Source organism: Triticum aestivum, chromosome 2D, assembly GCF_018294505.1.
Source record: "Triticum aestivum cultivar Chinese Spring chromosome 2D, IWGSC CS RefSeq v2.1, whole genome shotgun sequence".
NCBI lineage: Eukaryota > Viridiplantae > Streptophyta > Magnoliopsida > Poales > Poaceae > Triticum > Triticum aestivum.
In genome coordinates this window covers 650,501,268-650,521,635 of record NC_057799.1, presented here as the reverse complement: position 1 = coordinate 650,521,635, position 20,368 = coordinate 650,501,268, and the positions used below count along the sequence as shown (strand labels likewise).

The 20,368-nt window shown below is 48.6% G+C and overlaps 1 protein-coding gene across 1 annotated transcript in view; it reads right to left on the bottom strand.

Annotated features, from left to right (window-relative positions):
• The window catches only part of LOC123056183 (uncharacterized), a 29,415-nt gene that overhangs the window by 5,427 nt on the left and 3,620 nt on the right, over window positions 1–20,368 (bottom strand). Inside the window, exon 2 of the mRNA XM_044479881.1 lies at window positions 7,529–8,056. Coding sequence (XP_044335816.1) covers window positions 7,529–8,056 — 528 coding nt within the window. The remainder of the gene's footprint in view (window positions 1–7,528; window positions 8,057–20,368) is intronic.

Genomic DNA, 20,368 nt, shown 5'->3' with positions numbered 1-20,368 from the left:
GGTCACTGGAAGCGGAAATGCCCTGAATATTTGGTGGATAAGAAGGATGGCAAAGTGAACAAGGGTATATTTGATATACAGGTTATTGATGTGTGCCTTACTAGTGTTTATAGTAGCCCCTGAGTATTTGATACTTGTTCGGTTGCTAAGATTAGTAACTCGAAACAAGAGTTACAGAATAAACAGAGACTAGTTGAAGGGGAAGTGACGATGAGTGTTGGAAGTAGTTCCAAGATTGATATGATCATCATCGCACACTCCCTATACTTTCGGGATTAGTGTTAAACCTAAATAAATGTTATTTGGTGTTTGCGTTGAGCATGAATATGATTTGATCATGTTTATTGCAATACGGTTATTCATTTAAAGTCAGAGAATAATTATTGTTCTGTTTACATGAATAAAACCTTCAAATGGTCATACACCCAATGAAAATAGTTTGTTGGATCTCGATCGTAGTGATACACATATTCATAATATTGATGCCAAAAGATGCAAAGTTAATAATGATAGTGCAACTTATTTGTGGCACTTCCGTTTGGGTCATATCGGTGTAAAGCGCATGAAGAAACTCCATAAAGTTGGATTTTCGGAATCACTTGGTTATGAATCATTTGATGCTTGCGAACCGTGCCTTTTGGGCAAGATGACTAAAACTCCGTTCCTCGGAACAATGGAACGAGCTACTGACTTATTGGAAATTATACATACCGATGTATGCGATCCGATGAGTGTTAAGGCTCGCGGCGTGTATCATTATTTTCTGACCTTCACAGATGATTTGAGCAGATATGGGTATATCTACTTGATGAAACATAAGTCTGAAACATTTGAAAAGATCAAATAATTTCAGAGTGAAGTGGAAAATCATCGTAACAAGAAAAATCAAGTTTCTATGATCTGATCGTGGAGACGAATATTTGAGTTATGAGTTTGGTCTTCATTTGAAACAATGTGAAATAGTTTCAACTCACGCCACCTGGAACACCACAATGTAATGGTGTGTCCGAACGTCGTAATCGTACTTTACTAGATATGGTGCGATCTATGATGTCTCTTATCGGTTTACCACTATCATTTTGGGGTTATGCATTAGAGACAACTGCATTCACGTTTAATAGGGCACCATCTAAATCTGTTGATACGACATCGTATGAACTATGGTTTAGCAGTAAACCTAAGCTGTCGTTTCTTAAAGTTTGGAGTTGCGATGCTTATATGAAAAAGGTTTTCAACCTGATAAGCTCGAACCCAAATTAGAGAAGTGCCTCTTCATAGAATACCCAAAGGAAACTGTTGGGTACACCTTCTATCACAGATCTGAAGGCAAAACATTCGTTGCTAAGAATGGATCCTTTCTAGAGAAGGAGTTTCTCTCGAAAGAAGTGAGTGGGAGGAAAGTAGAGCTTGATAAGGTAATTTGTACCTTCTCCCGAATTGGAAAGTAGTTCATCACAGAAATCAGTTCCAGTGATTCCTACACCAATTAGTGAGGAAGCTAATGATGATGATCATGAAACTTCAGGTTAAGTTACTACAAAACCTCGTAGGTCTTCCAAAGTACAGTCCGCACCAGAGTGGTACGGTAATCCTGTTCTGGAAGTCATGTTACTAGACCATGATGAACCTACGAACTATGAGGAAGCGATGATGAGCCCAGATTCCGCGAAATGGCTTGGGGCCATGAAATCTGAGATGGGATCCATGTATGAGAACAAAGTGTGCACTTTGGTGGAGTTGCCCGATGATCGGCAAGCCATATTGTATAAATGGATCTTCAAGAGGAAGACAGATGCTGATAGTAGTGTTACTATCTACAAAGCTCGACTTGTCGCAAAAAGGTTTTCGACAAGTTCAAGGTGTTGACTACAATGAGATTTTCTCAACTGTAGCGATGCTTAAGTCTGTTCGAATCATGTTAGCAATTGCCACATTTTATGAAATCTGGCAAATGGATGTCAAAACTGCATTCCTTAATGGTTTTCTTAAAGAAGAGTTGTATATGATGCAACCAGAAGGTTTTGTCAATCCTAAAGGTGCTAACAAAATGTGCAAGCTCCAGCAATCCATCTATGGACTAGTGCAAGCATCTCAGAGTTGGAATATACGCTTCGATAAGTTGATCAAAGCATATAGTTTTATACAGACTTGCAGTAAAGCCTGTATTTACAATAAAGTGAGTGGGAGCACTACCGCCTTTCTGATCAATACATGTGAGTAACATATTGTTGATCAGAAATGATGTAGAATTTTTCTGGAAAGCATAAAGGAGTATTTGAAAGGAGTTCTTTAAAAGAAAGACCTTAGTAAAGCTACTTACATATTGAGCATCAAAATCTATTGAGATAGATCAAGACGCTTGATAAGTTTTTCAATAAGTACATACCTTGTCAAGATTTTGAAGTAGTTCAAAATGGAACAGTAAAAGAAAGAGTTTTTGCCTGTGTTGCAAAGGTGTGAAATTGAGTAAGACTCAAATCCCGACCACGGCAGAAAATAGAAAAGAGAATGAAAGTCATTCCCTATGCCTCAGTCATAGGTTCTATAAAGTATGATATGCTGTGTACCAGACCTATTGTATACCTTGCTCCGAGTTTGGCAAGGGAGTACAATTTTGATCTAAGAGTAGATCACTGGACAGCGGTCAAGAATATCCTTAGTGAGGACTAAGGAAATATTTCTCGATAATGGAAGTGATAAAAGAGCTCGTCGTAAAAAGTTACAACGATGCAAGCTTTTACACCAAACCAGATGACTCTAAGTCTCAATCTGGATACATATTGAAAGTGGGAGCAATTAGCTAGAGTAGCTCCGTGCAGAGCATTGTAGACATAGAATATTTGCAAAATACATACGGCGCTGAATATGACAGACCCGTTGACTGAACTTCTCTCACGAGCAAAACATGATCATACCTTAGTACTCTTTGGTTGTTAATCACATTACAATGTGAACTAGATTATTGACTCTAGTAACCCTTTGGGTGTTGATCACATGACGATGTGAACTATGGGTATTAATCACATACAGATGTGAATATTGGTGTTAAATCACATGGCGATGTGAACTAGATTATTGACTCTAGTGCAAGTCGGAGACTGAAGGAAATATGCCCTAGAGGCTATAATAAAGTTATTATTTATTTCCTTATTTCATGATAAATGTTTATTATTCATGCTAGAATTGTATTAACCGGAAACATAATACATGTGTGAATACATAGAAAAACATAGTGTCACTAGTATGCCTCTACTTCACTAGCTCGTTGATCAAAGATGGTTGTGTTTCCTAGCCATAAACATGAGTTGTCATTTGATTAACGGGATCACATCATTAGGAGAATGATGTGATTGACTTGACCCATTCCCTTAGCTTAGCACTTGATCGTTTAGTATGTTGCTATTGCTTTCTTCATGACTTATACATGTTCCTATGACTATGAGATTATGCAACTCCCGTTTACCGGAGGAACACTTTGTGTGCTACCAAACGTCACAACGTAACTGGGTGATTATAAAGGAGCTCTACAGGTGTCTCCGAAGGTACATGTTGAGTTGGCGTATTTCGAGATTAGGATTTGTCACTCCGATTGTCGGAGAGGTATCTCTGGGCCCTCTCGGTAATGCACATCACTATAAGCCTTGCAAGCAATGTGACTAATGAGTTAGTTGCGGGACAATGCATTACATAACGAGTAAAGAGATTGAACTAGGTATTGAGATACTGACGATCGAATCTCGGACAAGTAACATATCGATGACAAAGGAACAACGTATGTTGTTATGCGGTTTGACCGATAAAGATCTTCGTAGAATATGTAGGAGCCAATATGAGCATCTAGGTTCTGCTATTGGTTATAGACCGGAAACATGTCTCGGTCATGTCTACATAGTTCTCGAACCCGTAGGGTCCGCACGCTTAAGATTTCGATGACAGTTATATTATGAGTTTATGAGTTTTGATGTACCGAAGGAGTTCGGAGTCCCGGATGAGATCGGGGACATGACGAGGAGTTTCGAAATGGTCGAGACGTAAAGATCGATATATTGGACGACTATATTCGGACTTCGGAAAGGTTCCGAGTGATTCGGGTATTTTTCGGAGTACCGGAGAGTTACGGGAATTCGCCGGGGAGTATATGGGCCTTATTGGGCCATACGGGAATAGAGGAGAGAGGCCAAAAGGAAGGAGGCCTGCGCCCCCCCTCTGGTCCGAATTGGACAAGGGGTGCAGCCCCCTTTTCCTTCTCCCTCTCCCCCTCTTTCCTTCTCTCCTACTCCAACAAGGAAAGGAGGTGGGAGTAGGACTCCCCCCCTTGGCGCGCCCTCCTCCTTGGCCGGCCGCCTCCCCCCTTGCTCCTTTATATACGGGGGCAGGGGGGCACCCCATAGACACAATAATTGATCACTTGGATCTCTTAGCCGTGTGCGGTGCCCCCCTCCACCATAACCCACCTCGATAATATCGTAGTGGTGCTTAGGCGAAGCCCTGCGTCGGTAGAACATCATCATCGTCACCACGCCGTCGTGCTGACGGAACTCTCCCTCAAAACTCGGCTGGATCAGAGTTCGAGGGATGTCATCGAGCTGAACGTGTGCTGAACTCGGAGGTGCCGTGCATTCGGTACTTGATCGGTCGGATCGTGAAGACGTACGACTACATCAACCGCGTTGTGCTAACGCTTCCGCTTTCGGTCTACGAGGTACGTGGACAACACTCTCCCCTCTCGTTGCTATGCATCACCATGATCTTGCGCGTGCGTAGGAATTTTTTTGAAATTACTACGTTCCCCGACAACTCCCCACTATGACCAGCCTCATTTCTTTTCATGATCTCGTTGCCAAAGGAATTTAAATCTGAAATAATCAAGCCTTTGCAATACCCCTTTCGGGGTTTGAAAAAAAGAAAGCAAATAGAAAACCATATTTGCGAGGCCGGAATTGATCAAGATCAGTCACCCTCCAAAAGAGAGCGATTAGGCTTTTCAACTGCTCAAGCGTTTCTCTAAGCGCTCCTCTACACGTTCTGTATTAGTGATACACTGATAATGATTCAGAATTCCAAACTATTTAATCAGGAATTGGCCTTGAACACAGTCAGACAGATCAGGGTGTTCAATCACCGCCTAACTGGCTTCTCCAAAGCAGAACAATTTGATTCTATGGAAGTTAATTTTAAGAGCGAGACGCTGAAAGCAAGAGTTTTAGTTAACTAGGTCATGTTCCATAAAAATAATTTTATCATCAACATATTGCAGAATAAAGAGGTGACCATCAACAAGGTGTGGCACTACTCATGCAATCTAACTATCCTATTTGGCGCATTCAATCAAAATAACCAACATGTCAGGAACAATATTAATGGACACTAGAGACATGGGGTCATCCTGACGTAAGCCTTTTTTCGTGTGAAAGAAATGGCATGCATCATCATTGACTTTGATAGCCACATTACCTTCAGTAACAAATTTTTGGATCCACTAGTGGCATTTATCGAAGAATCCTTTCATTCTAAGGCTCTGTTGAAGAAACGGCCAATTAACCTTGTCATAGGACCTTTCATAGTCAATCTTGAAAACTACTACACTCATGTTTTTGGTGCATCTCGTGAACGGTCTCATGTAGGATTACTACTCCATCAAGTATATTTTTTCCTTACATGAAAGCCATTTGACAAGGATGGACGATATGGTCAACATCAATGTTAAGCCTATTAGTAGCGACTTTGGCAAAAATCTTGAAGCTAATATGAAGGAGGCATTTGACTGTATACTGTTGGATCCGTCCAACCTACTTAATCTTTGGCATCCAAACGTTCTGTCCAAAATTGCGCCTGAATAGATCAAGTTGCCCGGCATGAAGAAAATTAAACAATTCCAGTAGGTTAGCCTTGATGAGATCCCAGAAATTCTAATAGAATCGGGGAAGCCAACAGGAATGGAGCTTCGTTACGTCCCATTTGAAATACCGTAGCTCAAACCTTGCCTTTAGAGAAAACTGCGATGAGTATATTGTTCTCTTCTGCCATCACTATGGGATATCATCCATTCGGGGCTCATGAAGAATGAAACTCCTTCCATCCAGCGCCCTGAACAGAGATTTATAAATTTTCACCTCATCCTGGTCTTCGACTCTCCCCTCGTCTTGCTGGAGACAAAAAATGTACTTCTTCCTAGGCCGACCATTGATTACCAATCGGAAGTATCACATTTTACTGTCTCCCTTCAGGATAAAGTAGGCTTTCGATATTTGGTAATATTTGATTTCCTCTTCTTGCAAAAGACATGCAATCTTCTCATTGAATTGATTTTTTTAATTCAATCTCTTATTGTGAAAATATGTTAGTCTATGTGATTTTGTCAAGGTAATTAATACTGTTGGAGCGGCGTTGCTTTTGTTGTACATTTCATTGGTGTGTTTCGCCCATCCATATAGCTATTGCCCTGTGACCCTTATTTGAAAGTTTCATCTCTGAATATGTGTACGACCAACGATGGCCCTTTCCCATACATTCTTGATTAAGTCAGCAAAACCTATCTGGTGCACTAGTAGAGAAATGGTTATCCACAACTTTGATTGGTGACACGCCAATTTAAATCCATGCCAGCACTTATTATTCAAAATAATGGTGACGTGGAAATATTTGGTACACCATCAGTATGAGATTACTGGTCACGTGGAAAAACTAAATGGTATGCCACCAGTATGTCAGCCCAGTAGTCTGACAGGCCGCAAAACTAATGGTGGTGCATAATATTTCACCACGCCACCATTATTGTAAATATATGTGGCATGTTAATTGTAACCACAACACTAATATATTATGTGGGTCCTCTTTCAGTGCCCTAAGTCGCGCCCACTTGGTAGCGGCATGTCTGTATTTGGCACGCCCCCTGTTCTTTCTTTACTGGTGGTGTGTGATACGTCCGGCAGGCCACTAATACCGTCGTTGCACTATTCACATGTGAACCATATCCATCCCCGTCCTCTCTATCATCTTCTTCCTCCTCACTTTCTTCCTCCTCATTTTGATTGCCACCTTCATCCGTAATTGCTGGCTTGCACTTCTACCCCACCCCATATGTATATGTATTAGTGGTGGCATGGGCTGCCAATGCCATCACTAATTTTTATTAGTGGCACCATATATTGGTGGCTTTGGGCTGACACGCCATCAAGACCTTTTTTGCCTCGCCGCCACTAGCGTTTTATGCACTACTATCATCCCAATTCAAATTTAAAAGGGCGACAAGTAGATTGGCTTGGTAGCTCATTTGGCATATCTAAGCATGTGCAAATGTTGCGACTAATGTGAAATCTAGCATTCAAGAACAGGCAGCAAAAACTTCCCATATGTTACACCAAAGCCATTTAATTAGATGGTAATAAGGCCATAGAAACGTGTGAATAACAATATCAAACATTGGCCGAGATGTGATTTAAAAATAAATTTAGGTACAAAAGTTAAACTGGCTGGCAGATTACACGAGGAAAGTAGAGTATAATTAAGCTTATTGGAGTAGGCATACCTGCATGGAAGGATGAAGGGCCATGTCGTTAACATTGAGCGCACCATATTTACGATCTACACAACTTATGGCCACACTTTCTTCATTCGTTATGACAATGATACGATTTTGAAGACTTGCAAGTTTTCCCGATGTGATGAATGCACTTTTAATAACTTGCCACTCCTTCGTGGACTGCAAACCGTTAATAACTACCAAGCGTTGGTACTTGTACCCATGATGAACCATATTAAACCATTGCTCGGTATCACCCTCAAAGGATTCAGTATTATTATTATTACGGAACGACTGCAACAAGCTCAGGTAGAAGTCCTTCAAAATGAATGGTTGGGCCACATCAACCCATCCGCAAAATAAACCTTCTGCTCCTTGAGAGTTTAACCTTTTTTCATTCTTGTTCTGTCTGAAGTCGTCGAAGATTTCTTTGACGAGAGTTGATTTGTCATCACCAGTCCCCCAAACAGATATCACACCAGGACGTTTTAATAGCCCAATAAGGTCACCCATGACATTTCGACGCCCTGAACCCTGCAAGCAATAATGGTATTTTTTTAATTAGGTAAAATGGGAGAATCGTATTGCAACACCCACGAGCATCTAGTTGCATAAATTAGCAAACCATTGTCCCATCCTTTTTTCCCTGTAATAATTTGACTATATGGTACTCCCTCTGTCCGAAAGTACTTGTCGAAGAATGGATAAAAATGAATGTATGTAAAACTAAAATAGGTCTAGTATTTTCGAACGGAGGGAGTATTTTCTTGTTGTGGTTGAAATTGGAATACAGCAACGAGTGTAAGCATGGATGCGATGTTGGAAACCAATCCAAATTTGTGTTAGTTACAGAGTAATGTTGTTGGGTGTAATAAGCCGCGGCGTCGAACCTGGCGCGGCTGGTGCGTGTATGGGCGTGCACCGGACGCTCAAGCGCGTCGGGTCCGCAGGGTGTGCGTGCGTAGGTGTGCGTGTGTGAGTGCGTGAGCCAGCGCGTGTGTGCGCAGGGCCACGTCGTGCTGTTACCGAGCGACCAGGAGGGGTAGACTGCGTCGGGCGCGCGGGGAGGCGGTGGCGATCGCGTACAGGCGCGATGCGTGGACGCGGCCAGAGCGCGGAGGACGTGGGGAAGTGGGTGGGGCGAGTGGGTGCGAGGCGAGGCCTAGCATGTCAGTGCTCGCGGGTATATAACCCTGGTTCCTCCCTGTAGCTCGGTGACACGGTCGAGTTCGTGCTCGAGGAAAGAAAGAAGCGTTCGTGTGCTCGAAAAACTTCTGTGTCCACCACTCTTCTGATCTTCTTCTTCCTCTCTCTTCCGGTCGAGCCACGGCAACAGAGAGTGAGCTAGGTGCGAGAGAGAGAAGAGCTAGGGCTAGGGAGTGGCGGTTCCAACAATTGGCATCAGAGCCATGTGAAGATCAGGGCGCGCCGGCGATGTCGATCGTCCCCTACGGCGGCGGAGCGGGCGGATCGCTGCCGCAGCTCACCGGTGACAACTACACGGCATGGGCCATCAAGGTCGAGGCGAACCTCGACGCGGCCGAGCTGTGGGTGGCGGTGGTCGCGCCGGAGGACGTGGCAGCGGCCGTCATCGCGAAGAAGGACAAGCCTGCGCGCGCCTACCTCCTCAGTGCCCTCGCGGAGAGCTTGCTGCTGCAGGTGGCGTCGAAGAAAACCGCGGCGGAGGTGTGGGCGAGTCTCAAGGCCAGGTATGTAGGAGCTGATCGCGTGCGGGCGGCTCGGCTAGGCACGCTGCGCGGAGAGTTTGAGCTGCTGCGCATGGCGGACGGCGAAAGCCTGGACGACTTCGCCGACAGGCTTGGTGGCATCGCGGTGCGCTACGCGGTGTTGGGCTCGACCCTGGAGGACGCGGCACTCGTCAAGAAACTGCTCGACTCGGTGCCGGACCGCCTGTACGCGGCGGTTGGGATCGAGCAGTTCAGTGACGTCGACACGATGGCGTTCGAGGACGCGTTGTGGCGGCTGAAGGCCTTCGACGTTGGCTGCATCGGCGCGGGCAGGACGGAGGCAGCCATAGCGGGGACCAGCTGATGTTCACGGCAGCGCAATGGTGGGCGCGGGAGCGGCGTCAAGGCGGTCCGCGCGATGACGACGACGACGCGCGCAGCGAGGCATCGGGCTTCGGCGGCAACAGACGAGGCCGGTGCTACAAGTGTGGTGAGCGGGGTCACTTCAAACGTGACTGCCCGCAATGGAAGAAGGCGCCGACGGCGGAGCGAGCCCTGCTGGTGGACGACGTTGTCGAGGAGCCCGGCCTGCTCTATGCCGTGGCTTAGGGCGCGAGTGTTGGGTGTAATAAGCCGCGGCGTCGAACCTGACGCGGCTGGTGCGTGTATGGGCGCGCACCGGACACGTCAGGCGCACCTGGTCCACAGGGTGTGCGTGCGTAGGTGTGCGTGTGTGAGTGCGTGAGCCAGCGCGTGTGTGCGCGGGACCACGCCATGCTGTTAGCGAGCGACCAGGAGGGGTAGACCACATGGGGCGCGCGGGGAGGCCATGGCGATCGCGTACGGGCGCGATGCGTGGACGCTGCCAGAGTGCGGAGGACGTGGGGAAGTGGGTGGGTGAGTGGGTGCGAGGCGAGGCATGGCATGTCAGTACTCACGGGTATATAACCCTGGTTCCTCCCTGTAGCTCGGTGACACGGTCGAGTTCGTGCTCGAGGAAAGAAATAAGCATTCGTGCGCTGGAAAAATTTCTGTGTCCACCACTCTTCTGATCTTGTTCTTCCTCTCTCTTCCGGTCGAGCCACGGGAACAGAGAGTGAGCTAGGTGCGAGGGAGAGGAGAGCTAGGGCTAGGCAGTGGCGGTTCCAACAAATGTTGCATAGTCGTGGGTACACGCAGGCTAGCTACATTGAGACGGCTTGTATGCCTAAGTCGTAGTACTACTACAGGGCTTGCATGCCATAGTGCTGGTTTGTGTTTGAGTTTGTTTTTAGTTCACCGAGCCATGTTACCAAATTAAAAAGCATGCCAAAACAAAATTCACTAAGAATCCTATGGGTCAGAATTCGTTGGTCAGCATTCAGCATCAGGGATCGGTTGGATAAGCACCAGAAAATATTACGAAAAGCAATAACAGGGAAACACGAGGCATGATATGTGCCTCTTGCCAATTTTGAGTGGTTGCATTGCGTGCCCGTGTTTCTGATCACCGCATTTGTGTAAGCCTTGGCGAGATTGTGTGTCCAGAGAGTGTTTGGTTCAAGGCCTAGACACCCTGCCTGAAGAATACTCATGCCTTGATCAAGCCTGGACTATTGGAGAATTTTGGCTGGTGAGGCTAGCCTGATGCACATGAGTTTGGTTTATGCCCTTAGCCTGACGCTGCTTTGTAGTACAATTAGTACATACAGAAATCCACACCCATCAATCCTATGCAAAAGAAATACGTCCTCCATTCCTAAATATAAATCTTTTTAGACATTTCAAATAGACTACAACATACGGATGTATGTAGACATATGAGTGTACATTCACTCATTTTGCTCCATATGTAGTCACTTGTTGGAATCTTAAAAAGACATATATTTAGAAACTGAGGGAGTAATAAACTAATACCAGATAGTGCGACAGGCTCACCGACCCGCAAGACATGGGACGCCTGGCTCAGGCTAATCCTTTTGTCAGGCTGTGCAGGCTAGGCTAGACTCTTATGACCCAGGACACCACTAAAACATGATGCATGCAGGTTTCATGGAACCTGCAGGCCAGGCAATATTCCATCAGGGCAGCAACTAAACACACCCTCAATCCGTGGAAAGACAACGATTGCTACAGAACTAAAGTGTGGAGGCTTGACTGTCAAGTTGTGTCGTCGTGGATTCGGAGGATTCTTCGTTGTTGGCAAGCTGAGTCGTGGTGGAGTCAGATGATTCTCGTTATCATCAAGCTGCCTCATGGGCGAAGGAAAATCAAAGAAGTGGAACATATCGACCTAAATGACAAGAGGTGGCGGTGTGACCATCCAGTACCCTGTGCTCGAATGCGATAATTATGGGGCGTGGCCCACAAAGATGAACACCTTCATAAGTGCACATGGAGTCTGGGGACCGGTGGAAGGCGACATGACGGTCGACGAGGCAAAGGACCAAGAGGCCAAGGTGTCAGTATATTGTAGAATATGATGGCAACAGAAGCTTCGAAGCTCTCAGGAGATAAACCATAAAGATGATCGTGTCAAGAAGGCACATATACGGCCCTGCTTGAGCTGCCTTTGCTTGACCGGCTGTTCACCTGGAGTAACCGTCAAAGGGAGCCTGTGCTCGTCAAATTGGATCGCTTCCTTGTCAACAACGACTGGTGCGCCGCTTTCCCTGATTCGGCTGTCACCTCCATTGCTTCTAGGGCCTCGGACCATGTTCCGATTGTCCTCACTGCTGCAACTGCTGTTCCGTGTGCCTCGATCTTCAGGTTTGGATACCCCGGCCTGGCTGCTGCACTTGAAACTGCTGACTCCCCCGTCAACCCCACCTTCGCGCCTGCGAAGCGCCTGTCCGTTCGGCTGAAGAAATTTCGCAGCGCTCTCAAGAGATGGTCAAGATCAATCAAGCACCCTGACATGATTGTTGCCAAGTGCAATGAGGTCATCCAGTTCCTGGACTCTTTGGAAGAGCAACGCAGCCTTTCTGACCCCGAGTTTCTCATGCGCTCTCTTGTCCAGAGCTCTCTGTCCTTACACCTCAAGCAGGCTGCGGCCTTCTGGAGACGTCGAGGGAAAATCAGGTTCTGCGTCTTGGGCGATGAGAACACCAAGTTTTTCCATGCTTGCGCGTCTGCACGCCGCCGTGGGAACCAGATTGCATGCCTCGTCCGCGACGGGGTCGAGCACCGAGCCCACAACGACAAGGCTCGTATCCTGCGTGATTTCTACCTAAACCTGCTTGGGACTGAAACGCCGGTTGTGGACAGTCTAGACTTGCACCAGTTGATGTCTGGTGCTAGATTGGACTCTGCCCAGTCGCTCGCCCTCGACCAACCGTTCTCCAACGCTGAAATCAAAGCTGCTGTCTTCGGAGTGCGGGCTGGGGTAGCCCCTGGGCCAGATGGTGTCGGCCCTGCCTTCTTCCAGCACGCCTGGACTCGTCTGGCCCCAGACCTTCAGGAACTGGCTGCTGAATTCTTTGATCGCAAGACTGACCTGTCGGGCATCAACAGGTCGTTCGTCACACTGATCCCGAAGATGGACGCACCTACGTCGCCGTCTAACTTCAGACCCATCTCGCTCCAGAACTACCCCCCGAAGATGTTGTCGCGCATGATGACGAGTCGGCTTCAACCACTCATCCCTTTCCTCGTCCACTCGGAGCAGACTGGGTTCTTGCGCGGGAGGTGTATCTCTGAGAATTTCGTCTTGGCTGCAGAGCTGGTTCAGTGTTGCCACAAGAGGAAGCTGCCGGCAGTCGTGCTCAAACGGGAGTTTAGAAAAGCCTTTGACTCCGTCTCCTGGGTTGCTCTGGACCGTATCTTGGAGGCGAAAGGATTCTCGACCAGATGGCGCAAGTGGGTGAGTGATCTAAACACCTCCAGTAGGTCTGCTGTTGTGCTCAATGATGTGCCCGGGCGATGGTTTGAATGCAAAAAAGGCCTGCGACAAGGAGACTCCTTATCCCCGTACCTCTTCATTCTGGTAGCGGATGTGCTCCAACGCCTCATCTTGGCGATCGGTGCCGAAGGAGGCCTTCAACACCCCCTGGAGCCGTCGCTCCCGTGCCCCGTCCTTCAATATGCAGACGACACCTTGATCCTTCTTAAAGCTGATCCAGACCAAGTCGCCAAGCTCAAGAGGGTGCTGGACACCTTCGCGGCCAACACTGGTCTCGCCCTCAACTTTGACAAATGCACCTTTGTCCCCATCAACGTAGAGCCTGAGATGGCATGCCAGCTTGCTGCTGTTTTCGGATGCCCCGTGGCTGCTTTCCCACAACAATACCTGGGGCTGCCTCTGTCTGCTACTAGACTCAAGCTGGATGATTTCTATCCGCTAATTGCAAGGGTGGATAAATGGCTAGCTGGGTGGTGCGGTTTGCTGCTATCCTCTGCTGGCAAATGGACCTTGGTCGACGCGGTCCTCACGTCCCTGCCTACTTACGCCATGGGCTCCATCCAATTGGCTGAAGGCACACACGCCAGCTTTGAGAAGAAATGCCGAGCCTTCTTCTGAACTAACGACTCCACAGTCAACGGAGCTCAATGCAAAATTGCCTGGTCTGAAGTCTGCAAACCACGCGACCGGGGCGGACTTGGCGTCTGGGACATGAGACTTCAGAACTCGTGCTTGCTGATGAAGCTGCTCGCCAAGATCCATGCCCCCCCAGAAGCCGGTTGGCAAACGTGGTTCTCCTCCCAGTATTTGGCGCAGCTTCGCCCCTGGCAAATGCAAATTCTTCTTTTGGTTGTGCCACCGCCGGCGTCTTCCCTGTGCTGCCCTGCTCCATCGAAGACACATCATTGACGGGGCCGCCTGTGCCTTCTGTGGTCAGGATGAAACATTGGAGCACTTGCTGTTCGGCTGTGCACACGCCAGTGCCATATGGGCTCTAGTTGCTCCGGGGACAGCGGCCACCCAGTCTGTCGAGGGCCTCTTCTACGCCTCGAATGCAGGCCTGCCAGGTGCCCCCTGCATGCGGTCCACTGTCTGCATCGCTATCCTCTGGAACATCTGGAAGAGCAGAAACGCCAATGTTTTTCGCAACCAAGACCTCCCTCCCCTAGAAGTGGTGCGCTGCATCGCTGCCGATGTCTCTCTCTGGAGATGGAGATGCTCCCGCACTATATGTAAAACGATCTTAGAATCGTGGGTGCAGCACTTTGCTGCCTTGCCGTAGTTTCCCAGTTCCCAGTCCCCGCTGGGATTGTAAGGGTGTCAGGGCCTCCCTACACCTATCGCTCTCTCTCTCTCCCTTGTATGTCAGGCTCTTCTTGAGCTAATTATATGAAAATTCAGGTGGGCAGTCTTTTCTGCCCCCCGGCGACGTTTCAAAAAAAAAAAGAAGGCACATATACAAGTTCTAAGGAGGGAGTTCGTGAGGATGACCATGAAAGAATCTGAAGGGTTTGGTGAATCCTCGACTCCTCGTTGAAGCTAACCTCCATGATTCAGACTGCAGGTGGGACTGTAGTTGGGAGTCCCACCATAATCCCACTTAGTACCACCGCTGCTTGCCGGGAAGTATTGGACATCCAACTAAATATTTCGTGGATTAAGTGGGCATAAGTGGAGTGTAGAAGACTTGAAACGATATGTACTATGTGCAGGTTTTGGCTCTCATGGCGATCATAAACCTCAAGTCCTCAATGCCTCGTCATCTTTTGCTATTTAGTATTGTTGCTCCCGCGCGCGTGATAGAGCCATGACTCGGACGGCGGCTCACCTACAGCTGCGGCATCCACCCGGATGTCGAGTGCAGCGGCGAGGAGGCTGCCTTGCCGCTCCTCCTCTTCCTCCTCATCCTCGGGCCGCCGCCGTTCGTGGCCGAACGGGCCAGCCTGCTCAGGGCCTTCCTGGCGTCGGTGCAGTACCTCCTGCTCGTGCCAAGGATCGACATGCCCAGTCCGGGGCCGCCGGGACTCGACCACTCCTTTGCCACTGCCGCTCATCTTGTCCTCGTGCCAGTGTGACGGCTTGCCGCTCTGTAGCCCGAGCTCCATCACCAGGACGTCGCCCATCGTGGTGCTCCGGCAAGGAGGGGAGGTGCGCGTGGCCCGCGGGCGCGCCGGGCTCCACGGGAACCCGCACAACACTGGCTTGACGCACCAGAGAAAGAGCACCGTGAACCCGCACGACCTTGGAGGCATCTCGTCAACTCGCGCCTCCTCCTTGTGGCGCCACGCTATCTCGTGCGGCGGCATGCCATTCTAGCTCTCATCCTCCTGCTGGAGAGCGGGGACGTGGCGCTCGCGGCGTGGCATGTGCATCTCGAGCCTGACCGGTGCTGGAGCCTCGTCATCGTCGTTGTCGTGCTCGTAGGGCGCGGCGCGGCACGGGGATTTCTTGGCGCGCTTCTCCGTGGATGTCCTGGCGATGCCGTTGGCCGCAGGGAGGAAGCAGTCCATGATGAAGCTGGACAGGCGCCTCGACGCGGCGCGGCCGTCGATGGAGCTCAGCCGGGCGGAGAGCGCGCCGAGCCGGTCGGACGAGGAGATCCTGCCGAGCGCGTCGGAGAAGGTGTCATCGTCGTCGTCGCTGCTCGTCGCGTCGGTGGTGGTATTGCCGCCGTGGTACGTCCGGCCGCCGCCACCGCGCCCCGGCGGCGGCCTCGGGGGCGGCGCTCGGCCGGCTTGCTCTATCCAGTCTCGTACACAAGTAGGTTAGGGTGGGTTCCCAATGCGCTAATAGGGCTAGCCTACTTCATATTTTGCCTGTCCAGTGGGAATCCACTAATACAATTTAAGTGGGATGGGATTCTTGGTCCCACTTAGTCCCACCCGCACCTGCAGCGTGATCCATGATGAATGTGATGTGAGCCCTCGTATGAAAGATGGAAGGCAATGTGGTTCTGGAAGAGTCACTACCGGCTCTCCCTCACAAATTTCTACCGGTTGCTGGCACCATTGAGCAGTGGGGCAATGTGATCAAAATGTCAGCGATGGAGGTGAGAAAGCGACCAAAGACCTATGAGTCGATGTGGAAGGGACGCCAATGGGACAATGAAGAAGAGACACTGATGTTCTCATGTATTAGGGACATGAATAAACAGAAATACCGTAGTTTTGACATATCTAAAGCATGTTGCTATAGTTGTCAAGACTATGGAAATTGAGATTTTCCAAATCCGCATGAGGAGACAAAGAAAGAACATGGATTCTACAGCTAGCTGATTAGGACATAGGCAATGATCCTAGGCTGCTTTGATGCAGAAGTGGCAATAAAAATTGCCATTCCTTTAGTTCTGTTGTGTGACGGTCGTCCCTGTGTTGGTGAGAAGGCGAAGACTAGCGTGAAGTGAATGCGCACGGGATTTAAGTTAGATTCATGCGTAAAGACTATGTGTTTATTCTGGATATAACATTCTAAAATATAGCAGCGTAGGCTGATAGTCTAGATGGCACGTTGGTCCCACGTCTACAACTAAAAAGTTTGATTAGGAGATGATTGTGTTTATTAGGAACTAATCCAAATTTGCGTTTAGTTTCTGAGTAGTATTATTTGGCATATTGTGTGTACATGCAGGCAAGCTAAATTGAGGTGTAATTCTATTCGAGTAGGTTTGGAAAAAAATGATAAAGGTTGCCGGTAATTAGGAAAAGTGTGTGCGTGTACTACACAACTTGAATGCCAAAAATGCCAATGGTGGCCGAGCATCAGGTAGGCCTTTAACCAGGGCGTTTCCATGCGTTTGAGAGCCACGCTTCTCCGGTATTGCCGGCTCCTGTTCCTTCATAACCCTCGGCCACCGCTTGTATTACGAGAGATGTAGGCACAAGCACTGTCACATAATCTAACCTTTTGAAATAGGCTGCACACATGTGATCGAGCGGCAAAGCAGTATATATACCTGATGACCAGACCCCTGAAGTTCTGTTTTTTAATACTAGTAAAGGCATCTCCAACGTGCGGTCGAGACGTGTTTTGTCATCCAACGCGGACCTATATCGGTCCGCCGACCGGTCCGGACGTGTTTTTTCTGCAAACCGAAGGGGGTGGTGGGCTTTGCGGGCGTCCGAATCTGCTGCCACACCCGCTTCTGACTGTTGTGGCCCACCAAAAAGCCATCTCCCATGCCCGTGCGCTTTACCGCCCGAAATGGTTAGCTCCGCTCCAGAGCATCAGTGTCGCATTCATGCCGGATTAGAGCGACACGACCTCTCACTGGCATCCGAATTGAAGCGGCGCGCCGGCCGAGAGCGCCGCCCACGCCGCTTCCTGGTGGATGCGGCTTCTCTGCATTCCAACGAAAACCTCTCATTCCGCTCCCTACATTAAAGGTGCATGGATACCGAGGAACCTACTCCGGTGCCACCCGTCTGTCTGCCTGCCTCCCATCATTAACCTCCCTGCCGTTTGCTCTGCAATCCGCCTATTATTCAAACTCTAGCCTCGGCCATTTTCACATCCATCCTCCTTCGCTCCCTTTCTACTCTCCGCACCACGCCCGTCATGGCCTCGTCGAGCTCCAAAGCCATTAGGGACAACTACTCGTCCGAGCTAAAGATAGAGATAGCCGCCATTGCAGCTGGCTGGCAAACGAAGGCGGGCGCTCGAATGGAAGAGGTTGCCGACGACGAGCCGACGCCCCCACCCTCGTCGACCAGTGTCGACATCACAATGGGCGAGGTGCACGCTCACTTAACGGAGATGATGTTAGAAAGAGCGACGGGCCGCGTTCCGGTAGGCGCAGGCGGACCAGGAGTACAACCTCCGCCTCCTCGACGAGCCCCAGAACACAGAGGAGCAACTCACCGTCGGAACGGCCATCGTGTCTGATGTAGACGTGGGTAAGCAGGAGGCACTTCTCCAATCCTTCCGCACCGACCGCGAATCCGCCACGACCGCTGGTGGTACCGCGTCCGTTAGACGGAGTTAGAAGCCATGTAGAAGGAGTTTGACGAAGCGGAGGATGAAGTCTAAATCAAGGATAAGGACGAGGACGATATCACCAGCTCCTCTGTGCCTCACCGGCACGACGACGACGTCAGCACGTCTGCGCCCCATAAACACGATGACGTTGCCAGATCGTTCACGCCCCGCCGGCATGATTATGATGCCAACACGCCCACGGGTGCCGCCGACAGCGAGGAAGAGTAGAGCATGGGAGGTCGCCGGTGCTTGAGTCCAAGGAAGGCCACCACTCCTCCCCTCTCATTGAAGTCAAGCTTGGCGGGCTCATCATCATCAGTCGATTAGCCGAAAGTAGGCTGCGGAGGCAGAGCTTCATTTTCCGGTGCTCATGGCTGGCCGGACATGGTGACGAACACGGGCGGTCATTTTAGGCTAGGTTTAAGAGTCTGGTTTAGTGCAAATATGTCAAAACCATAAGTTTTTCTGTAAAAATTATCCAATATGAATTAATATCATCCGGGTTGTTTAAATATGCGTCAAATTTGACTTGTCCTCCTATCCGCGGACGAATGTAGTGTTTGGTTTGCGGGCTAGCGTTGGAGATGCCCTGATGTAACACTAGAGACCAAGACGATCTGTTTAATCTCTGCACTGGACGTTTACTCCCGATGCTTTTAAAAATTTAATGTTCCACCATGTTGTTCACAGAAACACTAACAGACAAAATATGATTACCATGATAATTAGCTTAGTTATTTAATAATGTGGTAAATTTCAACTTGAAAACAAAACCCCACGCACCGTTTCAATAGCGAGCAACAATAAAAAAATATGTCTAACTTAATTTCGACTATGCAATAATTGCACGTGTTATTTAAATGGCAGTATACGAGGCAGGCAGTGAATTAGTTAGTCACATGATTCTCCTAAAAAAAGTTTGTCACATGATCTCAGTAATAGTTGAGCATCTTCTCGAAGCTCGGGTCGGATCATTTTTGTCAACTTTCGTAATCCAATGGGAACCCTGATCGATCCGTGTAGCGATCCGGACATCCTTTTTCCCGTTAATTGGGATGTATTTGGGGAGCTTTGGATGTGTTCGGACATCCACTTGACCAACAAAAAGCAACCATATGTGATCTTCCTCTCTTTTCTCTCTCTTCATATGCATGATCCACTCTTCTCTCTCCTTTCAATCCGATACCACACCACAATATTCCACAAAAAACAACCATATGTATGATCCATCTCTCCTTTTGCCAGGACAAGTAAGGATTAATTTATGAATTAGCATTGGATGACTCACTGCCACATCATGTTCATAGACTATGTTCGCACATAAAAAACATATTTGTGGTGTCCGTTTAGGGGCTAGGGTTAGACAGGGGCAGAGCCAGGAAATTTGAACATTGGGTTCACTCAATGGCTCATTATAAAGATTTTTGCCATTGGGTGACCACGAGCATTCATTCAAGTGGGGCGAACTTTTGGAGGTCGAGCACCAGGTAAGAGAAATAAGAAATAAGAGAAATACACGAGGCATATACATACCTTTGACTAATTTTTAATTGATGTGTTTGTGTGCTTGTGTTCGCACCTGAAGTTTTTGTGAAAGATGATGAGATTGTGTGTTCAACCCGTGTGGAAGCTAACATGTGATTCAGGCAAGGAGCTTATGAGCTTGATCTGCGTAGAACCTTTGACAGATCTAAGAATATTTTTCTAGCGTTGATTTTTTCAGAAGGATGATTACGTCCAACCTGTGTATCAAGCGATGCATACAACTAGTTTATTATATTATTCAACATGGCCCAACAAAACTAATACATCGATCAACCAAAGTCATCTGCTTGGTAACCATTGTCCCTACACCTCCAAGTTTGATGCTGTGCTCTGATTGTGCATCAACACACCATCTAACCCGGTGACCACATCAAGCCTCCCAACGGCGAGCAGAGTGCACCAACCAGTCTAGCAGACCCTTTGCGCACCGCATACACACGTTCTAGAATCAACGGATTCACCTTGACAGGCCATTATGCCATCGACGCCAACGCAGCGCCAGACCGCGGCACCGCCCTATGCTCATCCATCCAAACATATTGTCATCGAGACTTAGTTACACCATGCCATCAAGACTCGCTGCAGTTGACGCGGTAGGTGCCACGCCGCTCTACCTGCCAACCTTCACACCACCATTGTCACTCGAGCCATTGTCAGGAGCCCACCGCCCATAGGCACCCTCTCCCGAGAACCCAAGCCTCCCAAAACAACGCCTCCATGGAAGGAGCATGGTGCTGCTGCTACCTAATCCAAGGTGGA